This window comes from Apodemus sylvaticus, chromosome 10, assembly GCF_947179515.1.
Source record: "Apodemus sylvaticus chromosome 10, mApoSyl1.1, whole genome shotgun sequence".
Classification (NCBI taxonomy): domain Eukaryota; kingdom Metazoa; phylum Chordata; class Mammalia; order Rodentia; family Muridae; genus Apodemus; species Apodemus sylvaticus.
The window spans coordinates 4,130,919-4,150,451 of NC_067481.1; the positions used below are offsets into that span (position 1 = coordinate 4,130,919).

General features: G+C 53.0%; 2 protein-coding genes across 3 annotated transcripts in view; one reads left to right on the plus strand and one right to left on the minus strand.

Annotated features, from left to right (window-relative positions):
• Positions 1-1,174: 1,174 nt before the first annotated feature.
• Timp2 (TIMP metallopeptidase inhibitor 2) overlaps positions 1,175-19,533 on the plus strand; it is a 50,600-nt gene continuing 32,241 nt past the window's right edge. Inside the window, exon 1 of the mRNA XM_052194574.1 lies at positions 1,175-1,568. Within this exon, the coding sequence (XP_052050534.1) occupies positions 1,439-1,568 (130 nt within the window). The 5' untranslated portion in view covers positions 1,175-1,438. The remainder of the gene's footprint in view (positions 1,569-19,533) is intronic.
• LOC127693599 (40S ribosomal protein S10-like) lies at positions 8,926-9,498 on the minus strand. Of its 2 annotated transcripts, XM_052194576.1 has the most exons (2): positions 9,053-9,498; positions 8,949-9,011 (listed from the first exon to the last, which is right to left on the minus strand). In XM_052194576.1, the coding sequence occupies exons 1-2, from the start codon at positions 9,467-9,469 to the stop codon at positions 8,949-8,951; spliced, it is 480 nt and encodes a 159-aa protein (XP_052050536.1). In that variant the 5' UTR covers positions 9,470-9,498. The 2 variants fall into 2 exon arrangements, with proteins under 2 accessions (XP_052050535.1, XP_052050536.1); XM_052194575.1 differs by having other exon boundaries at positions 8,926-9,487.

A 19,533-nucleotide genomic window follows, 5' to 3' on the forward strand; every position in this document is an offset into this window, starting at 1 on the left:
GAGCCATCACTCCAGCCCCCTTTGTTCCTGTTTTCCTCTCCTTCCTCCTCCTCCTCCTGCTCCTCCTTCTCCTCTTTCTGACCCTCTCTGTCTCTCTGAGGTTTGATACAGTGTCTCCTTATGTCATCTAGGCTCGCCTGGAATTCAGTACAGCCCAAGGGGACTTCAGATTCATTCCAGTTCTCCTTCTCAGCCCCCGGAGTTTTGTATGACAAGTGTGTGTCATGTGCCTTGGCTGCCTTGACAGGTGTGTGCCACAGAGACTGGCTACCATGACAGGTGTGTGACAGACATTACTCTGTGTGTCGTTTCCCCCAGCTTTTTGTCTTTCGTCTTACTGGCCGACATCTGAGGACAAGGGTGACATCCCCTGAGCAAGCCAGCAGGTGTGGACTGGCCAGCCATCGCCACAGTCCCTTTCTTCTCACCTTTCGGCTCATTGGTCTTTCCAAGAATACAGAAGTGCTTTGGCCTAAGTCTCCGTCCGGGCAGAGTGGTTACTCCGAGCAAAGGTGGCTCCGGTAACGCTCACTGGCCTCTGGGCCCACTCCTTGCTCCTTCTGCTGTTACAAAAATCTGGCCAGTTTTACCCTCTTTTGTCCACAATAACTACATCCCAGCCTCTCTTTATCAACTAGCCAGAGGCGCTGGAAATTCTAAGGCCTCCAAGCACTCCACCCTCCCCCATGGGAGGGGGCCATGGGGAATGACACTGGCCCCAGAGGGTGCTTGGAATTTATCCCCATGAAAAGAGAAGTGAAGACCTTGGGGCCAGGCCAGAGGAAAAAGTTGTTGGGCAGGAGGTCATGGGGATTGGGGTGAAGGAGGCGGCCTGCTGGCCTTTCAGGGACAAGGCCTGAGTTCCACCCAGAGTCGGGGTGGGATGGGGTGTGTGTGTGCATCAGGCTTAAGGCGTCGCACAGCTGGCCGTTTCGGTCACCAGAAGTGCGTGGGTGCCACCCCAGCTCGCGGTCAGGTACGCAGCGCGCGTGGCCCTGCGGCGCAGCGTGCCGGGTGGTGCGGGAAGCCCGCAGCCTGTGCCAGGCTGGGCACAACAAAAGCCGGGGTTCTGGGGAGGGCTAGGCGGAGCGGCGGGGAGGAGGGCTGCTGGGAGCGCCCGGCCTGCACTGGCCGCCAGCCACCGAGAGGAGGAGCAGAGGATCCTCGGAGCGCAATAAAACGGCGGCTCGGCCCGAGCCCGCAGCAAACACAGCCATAGAAGGCAGCAGAGGAGCCGAGCCGGGCTGCGCTCGCTCGCCGCCCCCCAGCCTCTTTCTTCTCCACCGGGTGCACTGCCCTGCGCCGTCCCCTCGTCGCCTCGCCCCTTGACAAAGAGGACAGAAAGTTTGCGCGGGGGAGCGGGCCAGGTGAGGAGGGGCGTGCCCGGCGCCCCAGCCCGCGCCCCAGCAGCCGGACCCAGGCCCCCAGCGCGCCCGCCATGGGCGCCACGGCCCGCAGCCTCCGGCTGGCGCTCGGCCTCCTGCTGCTGGCCACGCTGCTGCGCCCGGCCGACGCCTGCAGCTGCTCCCCGGTGCACCCGCAACAGGCGTTTTGCAATGCAGACGTAGGTAAGCAGCTGTACCCGGGTTTGCGCGGCCCACCTCCCTGCTCGTGCAGCCGGTTGGAGCTCTCCCTCTGCCATCCTGCAACTAAACGCCCAAGCGCACTTTCTCCCTCCCCCGTAGCTCCCCCCTCCACCGTTCCTCTCTTTTCTTTTCCCCTTGGAGCTGGAAGATGCTTGGCGACCTCAAAATTCCACCGAAATTCCGCAGCAGCTCCGGCCCCAGGAAAGGGAGCCAGGGAACGCTTGGGTGTTGGCAGGCCGCCTCCCTGGGATGCCAGCGCTGGGGGTGGGGGAGTGGGGGACTCGCGGGGGTGCGGTGGCTAAAGGACTGGGAGCCCCGGGAAGAAACTTCCACAGGTGAGGTGCTGACTGGGTGAGGAGGGCTCCTCTGCAGCCATTTGGGAGTTTTTGCTTAGCAGGGCAGAATAGAAGCCCCCTACGCAGATCCCATGAGCTCAGAGGGACAGAGGAAGGCTGCTAGAGTCTACTTCCCTGCTGCGTGTCCCTTAGAAGGCCCCACCAACAGGGCCAGGCAGGATCCAGGAGCCTGAGTGTTTGCTGCTGTTGACCTTATTCAGAATACACACACACAAACAGGAGTGGGTGGGGGACACGACGACTTGGCGACTACGGGGGTCTTAGGATTGTGTGGCTGCCTAGATTGCCTGGCATATATGTTACCCTTAGGACTCCTTAAACCAAAGGGTGGGTACTAGCGAGCCAGGTAGGGGGAGCATATATAGTTACGTGGTCCTGGAAAAGCTGGCAGAAGTGGAAGGCTCTGCTCGGGAGTTGAGCCTCTGAAGGCCTCTTGCACTACTCAGGTAATCAGCAGGTGAGACTGTGGCTCCCAACCTGCATTCCCTGTGATTTGCCTTTTACATCTCTACTGAGTATCCCGTGCCCCTCTCCCACACAGTCAAAAGTCACAGTTCCTCTGTTTCTCGGGGTGTCAGAAATGCTCCTGGGGCCCTTTCCTGTGGCTCCTTGCCCCACCCTGGCTAGCTCTTTGGAGAGTTTTAGCCGATCCTATCTGTAGTTACCTAACTAAGCCCACTTGGGCATAGGGGATGGTAATGGTTGTGAAGAAGTTTGCAAACAGAGTCTGAACAGGGTGCGGGGGGGAGGGGGGGTGGGGTGGGGGGGGGGAGCGGGGTTAAATGAGATCCTTTGCACAGTTTATCTCGGTGATGGTCACAAAATTTGGGACTGAGGAAGGGGCCCCCTCCAATGAGGGAATCCTCAGTGTTTTTCCTCCAGGGGCATCCTTTGGTAGTGCAAGGGCAGAAGACCACATGTCTGACCAGCAAGCTGTGAGAACTTAGAGAAGAGCAGCATGCAGGCCTCGGGAGCCTGGTCCACAGTGGGAGAGAGCTGACTTGGGACACTCACACTGCTAGCTGCAGGCTGAGGGGTGCCTAGAAAGACTCTTCTGTCTTTGCCCAGCCAAGGCAGCGCTGGGCTGGGACCTGTACTGGTCCGGTCTGGATCAGAGGTCTGCGGCTCTTGCCAATGCCTAGCGGCCCATTTCTGCTCGTCCATTGATCTCCTCAGCCTAGCTTTCCCAGTATTGGTGTCCAAAGCATTGGCTCTAAGTCACCATGAAGCCAAGACTTCCAGCTCATCCCAGCACAGAGGCCCTATCCCTTGTGGCTGCTGTGACAGATGTCCATAAGTGGGTGCCCTAAAGCAACGGACTGACTTTTCCTGGTCCCAGGGTTCAGAAGTCTGAAATCCAGATGCTGGCAGGGCTGGCTCCTTTTTGGAGTCTAGCCCAGTTTGGAGTGGGGCACTGTTGGTATGCCTTAGCGCTCTTGGGGGCTGGGAATGGTGGCTGAATTCCTTTCACTTCTCCTTGCCTACATATAGCTATCCCATCGTATAAGGACCCTAGCCATTGGGTTCAGTGTCTGCTTGAACCCATTTTGACTTGATTATATCAGCAGAGATTTTCAAATAGTGTTGTGTGCCCAGGTTCTGGCTGGTGGTTAATCTGTGGAAGGGGCACCACTGAAATCAGCACAGCCATGGTGTCACCCCTTCCAGGATTGACCAGCTTGGACCGAAAAGGGAGCTGACACCCCAGGGTAGGGAACAGCAGTGCTCCCGCCAAGTCAGCAGCAAACTCCCCAGGTTCTGTTCTCCTGGAAGTGATAGAGATCGGTGACTCGCTCAGCAGGGCATCCTGGTGTAGCCAGGAACAGAAATGCCCATTGCTCTCTCTTGGGTTTCCAGGTGGACACAGAAGGCCCAGGCCAGACTTCAGCTGCTGTAGTTTTTCAAGGCTCCTCAGATTTTGCTTACCCAGAACCATGACCCGGGAGCCCAGAAAGGGTACCCCCGTCAGAGTTTAATGAAGGTTGGCTTTGTCTGTGGCTGCAGCAGTATCTGCCCGGGAATGGATTCCTGGAAAGGATCTCTCTGCCAATACAGGTCTGGAGCTGTAGTGGGCAGAGAAAATGTGACCCTTTGGTAGAAGGGATAAGAGATGGCCTGGCCCACTCTTGGAAGGCCCAAGTCTCTGCATTTTCAGGTGAGGACAGACCGGAAACACTTGTCTGTGTCCTGGCACCACTAGGGCATGCTGCTGCTCTGATTCTCTCACCCAACGGAGTCTTTGACCACCTACAAGCCTTAGGTAGCACCACATGGCAAAGCTGGAGTGACCAAATCTGCTGAGCTACTTGGCACACCCTGGCTACTTTGATTGCTCTCTGGCATCGGGGTATTCAGTAGAAAGAGAGAAAACAAATAAACCCCACCCCTTTTACACAGGAAGTGAGACCTGAAGCCACAGCCAAGAACCAAAGGGCCAGTTACTGGGTCCCCGGTTGATCAGGGTGAGAACATACTGGCTTTCTATGGGGCCTTCTATGGAATTTGTGTATGTAGTGACCACAGAGGTAGCAGTGGCCATTCCAGAAAGTGTGCAGCACACACTCAGTAATGAGTCTGTTTTTGTTTAGTATAAAAAGCAAAGCAAGGCCCCACCAGGCCCTGTGAGCTTCACAGGGCTTTGGTGGATGGTGGCTCTCTGAAGAAAGCTCTGGCACCAGGTACCGGCTCTGCCTGGTCCCCAGGCACGGAATTTTCATCCTGGGCTTGTCTATTCCAGTGGACAAGTCCACAGTAGCTGGCTCTGCCTCACAGGAATTTGAGGGAGAAATGAGCCACTAGGGAGGGGAGACTCACAACCAGGGCAGGGCACAGTAGAGGTGGGTCTAAAGATGGTGTTTGCGGTTAGGAGGCACTCATAGACCCTTGCCAATTGCCAGTAGATTGCCACTGGGGGGTATAAAGAAAGGCAGACTTTGTGCAGCTCATGAAAATGATTAACCGAAGTGACAAACAGGCCAAATTTAGGGGTAAGCATGTAGCAACTTGGAATGGATTTGTAGATTACAAAGGTAAAGATTCTGCTGCCCATTGAGGAGGCAGCCTCACGAACCCTTTGACTAGTATTCCAATGGATGTGTTCTCCTGGGGAGGCTCTGGAATCCCACCCTCCCAGGGTCGAACAGCTCCCAGGGTTGGAGCTAAGAAGGAGTGAAGTACCAATAAAGCAGGGAGGTGTGGACTCTCCCACACCACATGCTGACTTCAGTGCCAGCCTGGGACCTGCTCAGGCCTCTAAATCTCCTGGTGGAGTTGGTCAGTTCCTCAGGGAGTTCCCTGGAGCTCTGGCCTGAACAGCGTGCCTTCACCTCATCTTCAGCTGGACTTCCATGTGGCTTTGAGCGAGACGGCTTTTTAGATAGGAACCTGGATCTGGCGGGGGACCACTGATACCTAATGCCTAAGGCTGTGGATAAGGTAGACCACTTGCATTGGAACATGCTTGAGAGATGTGTTCCAGGCCTTCAGGAATCTTGAGGGATAAGAAAAAAAAAAAAAAAAACAGCAAGGGTCATGCAGGAGCTCCTTCCTCCTCCCCACCTCCCCTGCCATGAGCTGGGCTCAGACACTTGCACTGGATGTTCCCTCTGCCTCTGGCGTGCACACATCTACTGGCGTGCACACATACCAGCCTGGGACCACGTTTCCCAAGGCTAGGATGGTATTTCTCCAGAGGGTGGAAGTAAAATGGTTAGGATAGGCAGTGTAGAGGACACAGGCTGAGAAAGAATGCCACGGAATTGCTAAGTGCACCTTGATGGCATCCAAAGTGAGCATCATTGGTGGATGGGCTGGATGGAGAGAGAGGAGAAGCCGGGCGGTGGTGGCGCACGCCTGTAATCCCAGCATTCTGGGAGGCAGAGGCAGGTGGATTTCTGAGTTTGAGGCCAGCCTGGTCTACAGAGTGAGTTCTAGGACAGCCAGAGCTATACAGAGAAAACCTGTCTCGAAAAAACCAGAGAGAGAGAGAGAGAGAGAGAGAGAGAGAGCTGTAAGTGCCCAGTGACCGAGGAAGAAGGCTTAGGCACTGGTGTAGATTGGGGTCAAGAATCATCCCCCTGGACAGTCACATGTCCATTCCATCCCACAGTGGACCGCAGCAAGCCCCTTACAACACTCAGGCTGTAGATTGGTGGCTGAAATCATGGACACCCAGAGCCTTGAGATCATTGGAATTTTTAAGGAAGTCTAGGCAATCCTGTAGCTGTTCTACAATGTGGCAATAGCAGAGGTCAGAGATGGTGTGCTGATACTATCTATGTTTAATGGCCAATTAGTTATGAGAGTACTCCACCAGGTTTGGTTGCTGTGTCTGCATAAGATGGTGATACAATGTTTCATAGTTGCTAGGTCTAAATAAAATGATGATACAATGTTTAATGGTTGTTGGGTTTGCATAAGATGATGATACAATGTTTAATCGTTGCTGAGTCTGAATAAGATGATGATACAATGATTAATGGCTACATAGTTGTTGACAGTGCTAGGCTAGGGTCTTGGTTTGGTAGCTGGGTCTACTTAAGAACAGTGGAGTAGAGCTAGTGAGTGTCCCCAGGTGTGGCAGAGAGGAATCCAGCAGATGAAATAGAAGATGCAGGGATGAGAGGTGGTTATAGAATAAGGGAGAAGGTAGACTTCTAGACCAAGTGTAGCCAAGATGCTTAGCGTGTGAGGAGAGTCTGTGGTTAGAGCCAGCACCTGCAGTCCCAAACCTCTTGCAGCCCACTTGGCTGAATGTTCCTCCACCCTAAGTCTAAGAAGGCTAGAGTCCATACGGCCTATGGTCCCAGCCTGAGGCGTCTCTACCATTGTTCCTGTGTGCAGGAATGGAGAGAGATAGCCTGGGGACTCCCACACAGTGAGCTGCTCCCTGATGGGGCTGTGTCCGATGAGCATGTTAAAGCTTTGGAGTCCCTGATGAGGCAGACTGGGAGAGTATTCTGCCACGCCACTTGAGGGTAGCTTTTATAAAGAGGGATTCTGCATATATCTTGGGGAGGAAACCCATCCTTGGCCAGCTGCCACTGCTTTTCTGAATAAGTATTGGTCAGAGCTGCGTGATCCTCCTGGGTGTGTAGGGCTTGGTGTGACTGTGTGGGTTAGACACTCGTGGGCCTGATGTGGCTATACGGCTTAGACACCCATACCTCTCCACTGTGTGGCTCTGCGGCTTAGCTGCCCGTGGGCCCAATGTGGCACTGACTTAGACACCTGTTTCTCTTGTGGTTTATTCTTCCAAGCATGTACAATTAAATAGTTGCATTTGGATTGCTGACTGTACACAAGTTCTCTGACAGGTACTCCGGGAAATTTTAAAAGAATGAGTCACCCCCAGCACCTGTCTTGAGGGAAGGGAGGGATGGGCTATAGCTCCTGGGTGATCTTGTTTATGGCCCTGACAGGGCCCTGTTGGATTATAATAGAGTCCTGGGCGATCCTGTGCTGTGGAGTTTATCAGGTCAGATAACCCTGAAGGTCAAGGGCCCTGGAAACAGGAACGGAAAGGCCCGGAATGATGAAGGGACCACAAAGCCAGTGTGGTTGAGGCTTAGCTGGGTAGAGCTTCAGGGCCCAGGGTATGGTCAGTGAGACCTAGGAGCAATTCAGAGGCAGGAGCCCTATGGGGACAATCTAGTGACCTTGGGGCAGCGCCAACACCTGAGCTAGGGCTAACTAAGGACAATGGGGCCTTACAACTAATCACCTACATGCTAGAGTAGGCAGGCAGGTGTGTCCTAGCCTGGCTGGCTGGTTAGGCGGCACAGGGCTTTGTGAGTTCTGTTGGGCTGTGAGCCTGGGTGAGGAAATGGCCAGTCAGCTCTTTAGCAGACTGTGGAAAATGTAGGGGGAAGGGGGTTGTGGAGAGAACAGGAAATGGGGGAGGAGCCAGTAAGGGCGGGGCGCCTGCATTTACAGCAAAGTGTGGCCAGAGACTGGCTCTGCCCAGAGTGATGGCCAGAGACCAGCACAGCGACCTTGAAGTCCCCACCTCCAGTCCCATCTGTGAAATGGAGACAGTAACTCACTCATGCCCCTCTTAGACTGTGGAGGAAGGAGGAAGGACAGAGGCCAACGGCTCAGGAGCAGAGCCTCCAGGTGCTGGCAGCCAGGCCAGCAGCTTCTTTTGTCACTGCTCCGGACTTGCCTCTCTGTGGGGGACCAGGTAACAGCCAGGGTCCTGGGAGGTACCAGCAGCCAATTGTGGCTGCTGCCTTGAAGCAGCAGGTGCTGGAGGAGCCACACCCTTACTTCCTGATGCTCCTCAACTTCATTTTCCTTGGCTCTTTCATTTTGCATATGAAAAAGTCTAAGGCCCAGGGCTGGCAAATCCGGCTCTGTGATAAGGATCTTTGCCTCACAAACCTGGCAACCTGAGTTTATGCCCCAGGATCCATATGACAGCAGGAGGAGGAAACTGACTGCAGAGTTGACCTCTGACCTCCACATGTATATCACACGCAGTCACGCACACAGTAGTAATAATTAAAAAATTAAAAAACAGCCAAAACCAAACAAAAAACAAAAACATCCCAAGGCCCAGACTGATAAAGGAGGTCACTCATGGCCCTGTGGGTAGGAAGGTCTTTAAGCAAGAGGAAGTTTCTTGTTTGGGGTCAGTTTGTACGACTCGGAGTGGTTCCTAGGAAGCGGGCTGAGGTTCCAGGAGTGACACTTGGTGCCCTGAAGAAGGGATGAAGCACTGGGTGGCAGGTGCATCTGTGAGACTTGCCTGCCTGCCTGCCTGCCTGTCGGCAGAGAGGTGAACGTGAATTCAGTTCCTACTGTGAAGTCCGTTCTTACCGTAAAATGTAAACCGTCATTTGCTGTAGGCGAGATTGATGTCACTGATCAGAAACAGGTCAGAGCAGGTCAGTTCCACCAGCCCAGGTGCAGCCTGGGTATAAAGCATGGTCCCTCTTAATTCTTGCCCAATACATGGGGTTTGTTTGTTTGTTTGTTTTGTTTTGTTTTTTTCTTTAAAGTTTATTCAATACAGCATAATCTCCAACTTCACTGAGGGGGTTGACCACGTCCACGACCAAAGCCGCCTCTAAACTGGAATTCAGTCGCTGAGCCAGCCCCAGCCTCCACTTTCTTGTCAGCTCCAGGGGGCACAGCGCTCCTTCTGTAGGTGTCTCTGTCTGCTTCCCCTCTTGTGAACCTCGCAGGCCACTCACCCTCTGGACCTTTGGGCCGAGGCCTGCCGTTCTCAGGCCGGCTGCAGCACAGGGTGGCGGGCACGATCTCCAGAGGCAGGTGCAGGTAACCCCAGAGGTACTGGATGCCCTCATTTGTAAGGTACCAGTAGAAATGCCTCCAAGCAAACTGCTCCTTCACGTAGCCCAGAGACTTGAGAGACTGCATGGCCTTCATTACATGAAGGTTAGGCATGTTCTTGTTGGCCAGCTCAGGGTGCTTGGGCATGTGGACGTCTTTCTTGGTGACCATCACACCTTCCTTGAAGAGAAGTTCATAGATAGCAATCCGGTTCTTCTTAGGCATCAACATTGTGGCGGCTGCAGGGTTCGAGGTGGAGGCTGGAAAGGAAGCCAATACACGGTTTTGACGTGCACATACTCAAGCGTCCAGTGGACACCCAGGTCAAGAAGGCAGTGAGTCCTGCCACCTGGCCTGGGCCAGCAGGTTACTCTAGTGATAGGGTTCTAAGTGGGAGAGCAGGAGTTGAGAAGATAAACACAGCAAGCTGGTGTCTGGAGGTCTTGCACAAGCTATGCCTTTTGCCAAGCACATTTATTATGAAGTACAGCATCTTAGAATGGGACAGAGTCAGCAATGAGACACAGCTAATCAAACATTGTTGTTGCACAAGGGGAACACAGGATGTCAGAGACAAGCACAAGGCGGCCTCGGAACTGATAAGTCCTGTCTCAGTATGGGAAGAATTGGGTTCTTGAGATCTGAAGCTCAACTCCTCCAAGGCCCTGGCCACAGGCCCTCACTGGCTCTGTCAGGCATAATTCTGGTTATAGTCTGGGGACTATGTTCCTTCTCTATACAGCAGAGCCTTGGGGAAAGCCTAGAATCGACCCAGCCCTCAACAGCCACCATCAAACATGAGGGGGGCACTCCATCAGACATTCGGGCAGTCACTGTCATGGTGAATTTGCTGACAATCTCCTGGTTTTTGTTCTTAAATGTGTGTGCGTAGGCATGTGCATGCACTACATTCAGAAGACAACTTTCAAGAGCTGTGCCCCTCCTCCTCCCGCCATGGGTCAGGTTCTAGGCATTGCCTTGGGACTATTGTATTTTATCTCAGACAAGGGCTCTGCTTGTCCGTATTCTTCATTGTTGAGGCGTGACTCACGCACTGTATGGATTGCCCCATAAAATGCTCCATTCATGGGAGCTGAAGAGATGGCTCAGGGGTCAGGAGCACTGACTGCTCTTGCAAGGGATCAGTTTTATCCACAGCACTCATGTCAGGTGACTCATGACTCCTGTAACGCTAGCTCCAGGGGATCCTCTGGCCTCTTCAGGATCTGTACTCACACGTACATATGTGTGCACAGACATTCACATCATGTTTAAAGCATGTGACTTAAGTGGTTTTTAGTGGATCACAAGACCCCTTCCCAAGATGACCCATCTAGTTCACGGCACCCAGAGCATGGGTGACCTCATCTGAGGCTTCCAGGGCAGCCTCAGGTGGTGCCTTTTCTCAGATGAACTGGTCCTTTCCTGTATATGTTAGGCACACTACACTAGGACATGTGTGCCATTTCGTTGTGTGACTTCGCCCCACAGAAGGCAGCTGACATCCCGATATTTTCTTGGCCTCTTTCCACAGTTGGCAAAGTTACTGTCATTGCTGGACAGATGGCTGGTTGTAAATAAAGTTTTATTGAGACTGGGCATCATCTGTGGCTGTGTTATGCTACAACAGAGGGGGATGAATGAATAGGCAGAGACTATTTAGAGCCTCAAGGCATGACCCCTCAACATTCCTTCCCTTGTACAAAAGTCTTCTCTGTCCCTGGCCTCAGTGCACAGCTGTAGGTTTCTGGTTTGTTTTTTGGTATGATTATTTCCATCTGGTTACCTGCTCTGTAATTTCTAGAAACAAGCAGGATGACTTGAGAAAGGATTCCTGTGGGACTATGCTCCAAGCTGACCCTGAAGCTACACTCAGTCCCCTCCAAACTGCCCTGGGGCTCCTGGAGGAGGACTAGGTGCTTCATGGCCAGAGCATGGTTCTTTGTACAGATCTCCCTGTGGGTATCAAGCCCAGAGGTCTTGTCAGTGTGTCTTCGGGTTGGCAGATGGTTTGGACATTTTGCCCCTTTCCAACCTGTGGTTGAAGGTGGTTCTGAAACCCTGTTGGGGTTCAGACACTTTCTGGAGACACAGCAGAGCTTGCTGTGACAGCCTCAGCCTTTTCCGGGTGCCTCTGCTTATGACAGGGACCTGGTTAGGACACTGGCTAGCTGGCTCTTAGCCAAGGAAGGGGGAGAGCTGTCTGGAGAGGAGCATCCGCTTCAGAGCCTTGCGGGCTGATTGAGACCCTTACTCTGTGCCTTTCCAGCTGTTTCCTCTTCTCTAGCAACAGGCTGGTGCCTGTCTAAGAAACTCTAGTGTACTAGAGAAGCTGTTGATGAGTGAAGTTCTTGTCACAGGATAAGATGTCCTCAGGAGCTGCACAGGTGACAATCCCACTATCTCTTCCTAGAAGTCTAAGCTCCTGGAAAACCTGTGATCTATGCCTAGGAGCTATGGGGACAAAGGCCTGGGGTGCCAGGAAAGGCACCCCCCATCATACTGTGGTGCTGTGGATGGAAAGGGGGCACCCTTTCCCTCGGGGACACGTGAACCCAGCTCAGCTTCTCTCACGACTCCCTTGGGAGACAAATCGGGAAGGTGGTAAGGTCTATGACTCGCCCAAGGTCACCAGTACAGGGGTAGTGTCACAGGAGCAGACTTCCTGGCTTTGGAGCGTGCTTGTTCCTTGGGGCAGGAGGCTGGGCATCCCTGTGGAGGCTTGGTGACCAAGATGTTGTGTGTGTCTCAATGTGCGCCTCTTGGAGTCTCCCGTGGGCATGCAGGCAGAAGCAATCAGGATTATAAAAATAAGCCTGTATCCAGGAGTTTTCTTTTTCCTGAGAGAATTGGTAACAGACACTAGTAAGCATTTGGTCACACATTTGTTCAGTCTTGCTTTACTAGGGGCGGGGGGGGGGGGGGGTAGGAGCAGCTGCAGACAGAGCCAGGCCTCATAAGAGAATGCTGTCAGGTGCTTGCAGCTATGAGGTCATTCGTTCACTCCTGTGGTGCTGGGATGAACTTAGGACCTCCTACCCCACAGTACCTCCTCTGTGCACTCCCCCACTCAGCCTGGCTTGGATAGTTCCAAATTAAAATGTGAAAATGAGGGCATATGAGGGAATCAGACTCCTGTTTACAAGTGCATTCTTTTCTTTTTTCATTTTTCCTAAAATGGACTTGAATTATACTTTTTCTTTTTCTTTTTTTTTTCTTTTTTTCTTTTCTTTTTTTTTTCTTTTTTGGAGACAGGGTTTCTCTATGTAGCCCTGGCTACCCTGGAACTCACTCTGTAGACCAGGCTGGCCTCCAACTCAGAAATCTGCCTGCCTCTGCCTCCCCAGTGCTAGGATTAAAGGTGTGTGCCACCACTGCCTGGCCATACATTTATTTTTTAAGTTTGTACTTGCTAGGATTGTCTAATAACCAGCCCAGTCCCCTCTAGACTTGATTGGTCTTGGCCAGTGAGGCACAGTTTTTGTTTTTGTTTGTTTTGCTTTGTTTTTGAGACAGGGTCTCCTATAGCCCAGACTGGCCTTGCTTCTCTGGCCTCCATTTCCTGAGGGCTGGGATTACAGGCATGTACTGCTACACCTACTGTGGCAGTGTAGATGATTGTTATGTGTGTGTATGTTTGCATGGGTTCACATGTGTGTGTCAATGTGCATGTGTACAGAAGCCAGCAACTATAGTATCATGCCATAGCAGTCGTACACCTTGTTTTTTGAAACAGTGTCTCTCGCTGGGTTGAACATTATAGTCTAGCTGACCATCGAGTCCCCTGGGGATCCCTAGTCTCCCTCTTCCCAGTGCTGGGATTACAAGAGCTCTCCACTATTCCTAGCTACCCCATCTCTCTCTCTCTCTCTCTCTCTCTCTCTCTCTCTCTCTCTCTCTCTCTCTCTCTCTCTCTGTGTGTGTGTGTGTGTGTGTGTGTGTGTGTGTAAGACCTGGGGGCCTATTGATTAGGCAGGGCTGGCTGGCCGGTAACCACCATGGGATTCACTTCTTGTCTGAACCTCCTCAGCACAGGGATTACAAGCATGTGCCTCCAAACCACCCCCACCCCAGTTTGATGCTGGAGATCAAACTTAGGTCCTCACTCCAACCCAGCAAGCACTTTCTCCAACTGAGCCAGCATCTCCCCAGCTTGCTAGTTTGATTAATACAGAGCTTCGGACTCTGGGAACAACCAGGAAAGTGTCAGGAGAGCCAAGGAGGCCAGGGCAACATCATTCAGACATCATCTGGGTCTCCAGAACAGTAATGGAAGCAGAGCAGTGAGGCTGCTGGGGTAGGGGGTGGGGAGAGCCTCCTCTCAAAAGTGCCAGCATATTCTAAAAACTTCTCTCCACAAACTTTTCTCTTGCTGAAGGGTTGATGTACGAGGAAGAAGAGGAGGAGGAGGAGGAGGGAGGAGGAGGAAGGAGGAAAGGAAGGGAGAGAGGGAGGGAGGGAGGGAGGGAGGGAGAGAGAGAGAGAGAGAGAGAGAGAGAGAGAGAGAGAGAGAGAGAGAGAGAGAGAGAGATATCTCAGGGCTCTGTCTGTGAGTTCTCCAGAGAAACAGAATCAACAGAGAGCGAAGACTCTGGGTTTGGTGTGGGAATGATCTCCCATGGGCTGAAAGAACCCAAGATGCCATCTGCAGACCTGAGAGAAGTGGTGTGATTTCATCTGTGAGGGGGGTGGAGAGTGTCCAGAGGGCAGAGGACAGGGGACCAGGAACCCTGATGGCTGGAGACAACAGATACATGTTCACACCCGACATCTTCTGGATTTTCAAGCTTGGACTCCGTAGCCCAAGAAGTATGATTCAAAGTTAATCCCATGCAGAAACAGCTCCAGACTGACCAGCTCGCTGGGAGTCCCTTAGTTCATTAACTAGCTGAGTATTTCTTCATTCAGTCAAGTTGACATAAAAAATAAACCATCACAAGAGTGTGAGGAAAAGGACCAGAAAAACAGAGATGGCTTGAGTGGAGAAAGTTCCTCCTGTGGGGATAACTCATACGCTGGCCCAAGTCAGTGGGCAGTGGCCTTTCTGAGGGCTCGGTCCATCCAGTCAAAGCCTTTGGTTCCAGGCTCAGCTCTCCCCATCTTGCGTTCTCCACAGCTCAGCCTGCCAGGTCCTTCACTTTTCCTCGATTACAGAAACTTTAAGCTCTGACTCTTTATAAAGCCACCTTCCCCAAACTAAGCCCTCAGTGGTCTTATTTTTAGAGGAAGCTCCAGCACTTTGTGCGTAGTCAAGGATGTCTGGCTTTGAGGTGTAAGGTTTCATGAGTGAACAAGGAGCTGGAGCTAGGATTCTTTCTTCTCCTGCCTCAGTCAGATTTTCAGAGCTGTTGAGAAGTAGCCCATACCCTCTGCCCAGAGTCCAGCCAGCTGCTGTCTCTGCAGGAGAAGGGATGGGAAGCGCCTGTCCTTGAGACCTTTAAGTATGTCCTCTTAATGTTCTGACAGCTGGGACGGGAGAGAGCATCGCCTGAGGAGGTCGCGATGCTGCCAGGCTGAGGGGAGGGAGGAGAGGAGGGAGGACTGTCGTCCAGGCTGTGGCTGTGAACTGGGGGTTTCTACATTGCCCCGCCTCCTCAGCTCATCAACACCTCTTCAAACAGGCACCTTCCAAAAAGCTCCACTTGAGACAAATCTCTGATTGCTTTTCTCACCTGGAAGCCTGTTCTCTGGCTGGCCTGTCTCTGTATCTGACCTCACCCCTGAGGTGATGTCACAGCACAACAGCTCTGCTGTTCCCATGGCAACCGCCTCCCTTGGTTAACCAGTCAGGGCAGACACAGGGCTGCTGGCAGAGGTGGGGAGTGGTGATTCCACCTAACCTGGGTCAGTGACCCCTGAAACCCCACGTGGACCACCTTAGGACAAGATTGCGGTGTCTGCCCCTTCTCCTCTGGGAGGGGGGATTCTTTTTGTGCCCGGCTGTTGGGGGAGAAACGTGTGACCAGGCCACGTGACCTGATGCAGATTTAAAAGTCCGTCTTACCAGCAAGAATAGGTGCTGACAGTGGGGGCTGGGCGTGGGAAGATGAACTGCTCTGAGGAGTGGGAGGAAACAGTAAGAATGGCAGCTGGGTGCCCCTGAGCTGGCTAGGGACTCGGGAAGCAGGTGGTGAGCAGCACCCCTATATTTAGTAAGGCACCAGCTGGATCAGTCACAAGTGCCCCTCTTGGTTGGTGGATGCCTGGACCCTGAGGTCAGAGGGCAGCTTAACACAAGGTCTGTCTTCAGGGGGGAGGGGGCGATCTGAGCATGTTCCTCACCCCCTCAGCTGGCCGCCCTGCTGTCCCCGCCTGGTAGCACCCTCCCTGTCCTGGTAGAACATGGGGAGATGGTCAAATGTCAGCGTGTAGCCCCACCCCCAGGTGAAAACTGACTGTGGGCTTGGCCAGGATGAATACTTTACCGTGCTTTCCCCAGGAGAGATTCTGGCACCACTTCTCCAAATCACAGCCCAGTGCCTTTAGGACGGAACTTAGCTGAGGGAGGAGGGATCAGAACCGGGGCGTGAGGCAGCTTTGTCCTAGAGTATAGAGAAATGGGGTTAAAAACATTTCTGATGTTTATTTCACCTGGGCTTGGCTTGGATACCTCCAGTGATGGGTGTCTCACTGCCTACCCAATGATTTCAAGACAGCTCCATAGAAAGTGCTTCCTTTCACCCGGCCAACCTTTGCCTCCCTGTAATGTGTCCTCACTGGCCTGGCTCAGTCATCTGGAGAGACATACAGTAAGTACCACCCTCTCCCCACATAACTGGCCAAGCATCTGGGTGGTCCCCACAGTAATGGGAGAGGCTGCTGTCACCCATTTCCCAGATGAGGGGCTGAGATAGCATTGTCCACCATCTTTCTCTGGGCACACAGTGTACTTGCGGCCTGCACTCCTCTGGGATCCTCCAGCTCTGCAGAGGTCTCTGGCTTTTGTCCCTGTCCTTCTGAGATCCTTGCCCCTCCTCCTGCCCTGCCCTCTTCTCTCCCCTCTCAGAACCATCTGGGAAGCAGCTCTTTGCATGTCTGGTTCTCCCTTGCTCTTCTGACTCAGTCTGGCTGTCGCTGCTCGAGGTCCTGCACATTTCTCATTATCCAGTATATTCCGAGCCATTGCAACACTAACACTGCACTCCCCTCACCCTGCCCTGCCCTCTGAAAGGGTTTCTGCGTAGTCCTGGCTGTCCTGGAACTCAACTCAGTAGACCAAGCTGACCTGGAACTCAGAACTCTCAGTGCCTCTGCCTCCCGAGTGCTGGGACTAAAGGCGTGTGCTGAGGGGCTTGGCTCTCAAGCTTTCCATTTGGTTGGGTTTTGTGACACCAGAGGCGCACATTAGGTGTCTTCCCTGTTTGCTTTCTACTGTATATGTTGAGACAAGGTCTCTCATTGACCCTGAAGCTCACCAACTTGGATACATTGCCTGGCCAGTGAGCACCAGGGGTCCCCCAGTCCCTGCCTTCCCGGTAGTGGGGTCATGGGCATGAGTTGCTAAGCCCAGGAAATTTACAGGAGGGATCTGCACTCAAGTCCTCTTGCTTACACAGTAAGAGCTTTGCTGACTGAGCGAGTCACCTCCTGTGCCTTGAAAATGATTATCTTGTGACTTTGTCACAGACACTTCTCATCCCTTTGACATCACAGACCCCAGCCTGCCCATCAGCTTCCCGTACCTTGATGTCTTTACCTTCAATGCTGGCTGAGCTCCCTTCAAGCCAGGTGCTGTTGTCACTGACGGAGCCATCTCAACTGCTGCTGAGACGCCCTGGTTGTGAAGACAGCGCAGCAGCTGCATCACCAAAATGCCCTTCTTTCTGTCGGAGCCCAGGATGTCTGGGCTGTCCAGCAGAGGCTTAGCTCCTTCTCTGACTGCAGATAGAAATCACCCTGGTGCTCTGGGTGGCCGTGTGGCTCCCAGTCACAAACAGTGCTTGGCTCTCCCAAGCCCCCGCACTCTGACTGATGGAATCGGTGAGATCTGGGTGCATTCCTTTCACATTTTTGTCAGATTTGACCAGGGATACAAGCTGTTGAAAAGAAAATCTTGTGATCTAGGACTGTTGGCACAAGGCCTGTAATCCTGGCACTGAAGAGGCTGAGGGAGGAGGATCACAAGTCATAGGCTGCCTATAGTGAGACCCAACGTCAACAAAAATCACACAAGAGCTGCGCAAGCTGGAGACTTGTAGCTGATTTTCTGTCTGTCTTGTGGGTCACCAGTGCCCTGTGGGTGTTGTGTTTTAGGGTAAGCTAGCTTGGAGACAAAAGCTTGGGTCCCTGACGTCAACCAGGCCTGCTGACCCTTGTACTCCTGTTCACTTTTCTGTCAAGAGTCAATTGCTCTATGCTTATTCCTGTGGTGCCAGGCCACAGCGGTTAGAAGGACAGGCTGCTATGAGAGAAAGAGGGGATAGTTCTAGTCAGCAGGGAGGATGCAGCCTTTGTTATACAAAGTTGACTTGGTAAGCCCACAGTATTTGGGGTCACTTAGTTTAAGAAAGCCTGTCCTGAATATCTTAAGAGCCCTTGAGGATCCCCTATGTCCCTCGGGTGAAGAATCCACATGGGCACAGTTAGATGCTGGGCAGCAATGGACACTGGTGTGGAGCTGGGGTCGCAGCATGGCCTGACCCTGCAGCCTCCCCACAGGCTGGGGTGGGATCTCACTAGGGTGGAGCCCTGGAACCTGCTAGCAGTTCAGGGGTGTACTTCTGTTGCCTGTGGGTGGTATTTGGAGACTTGCTCATAAGGGCAAGAGGGAGCCACTGTCGGTTGTCTTGCTGTGCTGTGGTGGGGGAGGGTGCAGGCGCAGAGGTGGGTGCATGGAAGACAGGAAGGCTTGTAAGAAATCCTAAGGGCTCAGCTGCTGTTGACAGAGGGAGAGAGAGCTAACTGTGCAGGCCGATCGCTCACTCGATCGCTCGCTCACTCGGAGGTACTTCTGTGTCCTGGGTGAATACCCAGGAAGCACGAGCTCACCTCAGGCCTAAGGAGCAACCAGAGGACAAACACAGCCCAGATCAAAGCAGATGCGCATCTTGAAGTAGCTTCCAGCTCTGACTCTCCCTCTGCAGGTTAGGAACCTGAATCAGGGCACTCAGTGCCTGAGAGTTTGAGACCTTGGTGCATGCTGGGTAGGGCTGGATGGCCTCAGGCAAGTTACTAACCCCCCTGAGTCTCTGGCTATCCCATGGTGCATCTGCAGAGAGACTAGGGGATGTGTGTGAAACCTGGGAGTGATAGGAAGTCATCCTATGGCCAGCCTGGTGTTGCGGTTCCGGATGCTGAGTCCAGCCAGCTAGCTCCACTTGGCCCTGTCTTCACAAGTATCCCCTGACTTGGTTAAGCATCTATAAAACAACACATGCTCCCAAGTCCCCCTGGCATCCCTAGAGGTAATAGTACTCGATATCGTTCCACTGTGTCTGGGGAAGGTGATAGCATCTGCTGTATTCATTATTTGGTGAACATTCAGGTCACATCGATGGTCAACTACAGTGGTGGGTTAATCCCTGTGGCCACTGTGTACCTGGTGGTAGGAGGGTGTGGCACATGGCTACAACAAAACCAGCAAGTAGGGCTGGTGCCGCTATTCAGCTGTGTGACTGTCCTTTTGGGTGTGCAGAAAGCAGACCCTGGGCATGGCATCTACACGGTGTGGGGACTAGGATGGCCCTCCTGCACTAGAAAGTCAGAACCCACACAGGCCAGCTGCAGGACCCTCTATGCTTTAGGGCCCCAGCCTGGCTGGCGTGAGCCCATTCTCTGGCTCCTCATGTAGCTTCTGATTATATTACTTTGATTCTTGATTTCTCTGGGGTCAGGCACTGGACATTCCCTCTCCCCAAATGCTCAAAGTTGGGATCACCTTTGAGGTGGGGGGACCTCAGGGTCTTATATGAAGTTTGGTGTTGACCCCCTTTGGCTAAGGTATGCGTGCTACTGGTGGCTGTGAATGACATTTGGGACTTGCTGATGTGGACATCCGGTGAGGAGGTGCTTCTCCTTAGCAGTCTCAGCTTCATCAAGTATCATCCCTGAGTCCCAAGTGGAACCCTGTCCTCTGGTCACAAGAAAGGGAGGGAGGGGCACCAGAAAGAGCAAAAAGGCGATTGTCATGGGGACGTGGATTCTTGAACTACGGAATTAGCTATTATCCCCCCAACTTTTCTTCATGAGGGTGAGTGAGGGTCACTGTCTGAGATGGGGACGGCTTCTGGGTGCAGAGACATGGTAGATCTCAGTGATTGTTGCCTGCTAGAAAGAATGGGAGCCACTGGCTCCAG

What these genes read in the sequence shown, in the direction of transcription:
- LOC127693599 (XM_052194575.1), bottom strand. Translation starts at nt 9,469, where the DNA reads ATGTTGATGCCTAAGAAGAACCGGATTGCTATCTATGAACTTCTCTTC.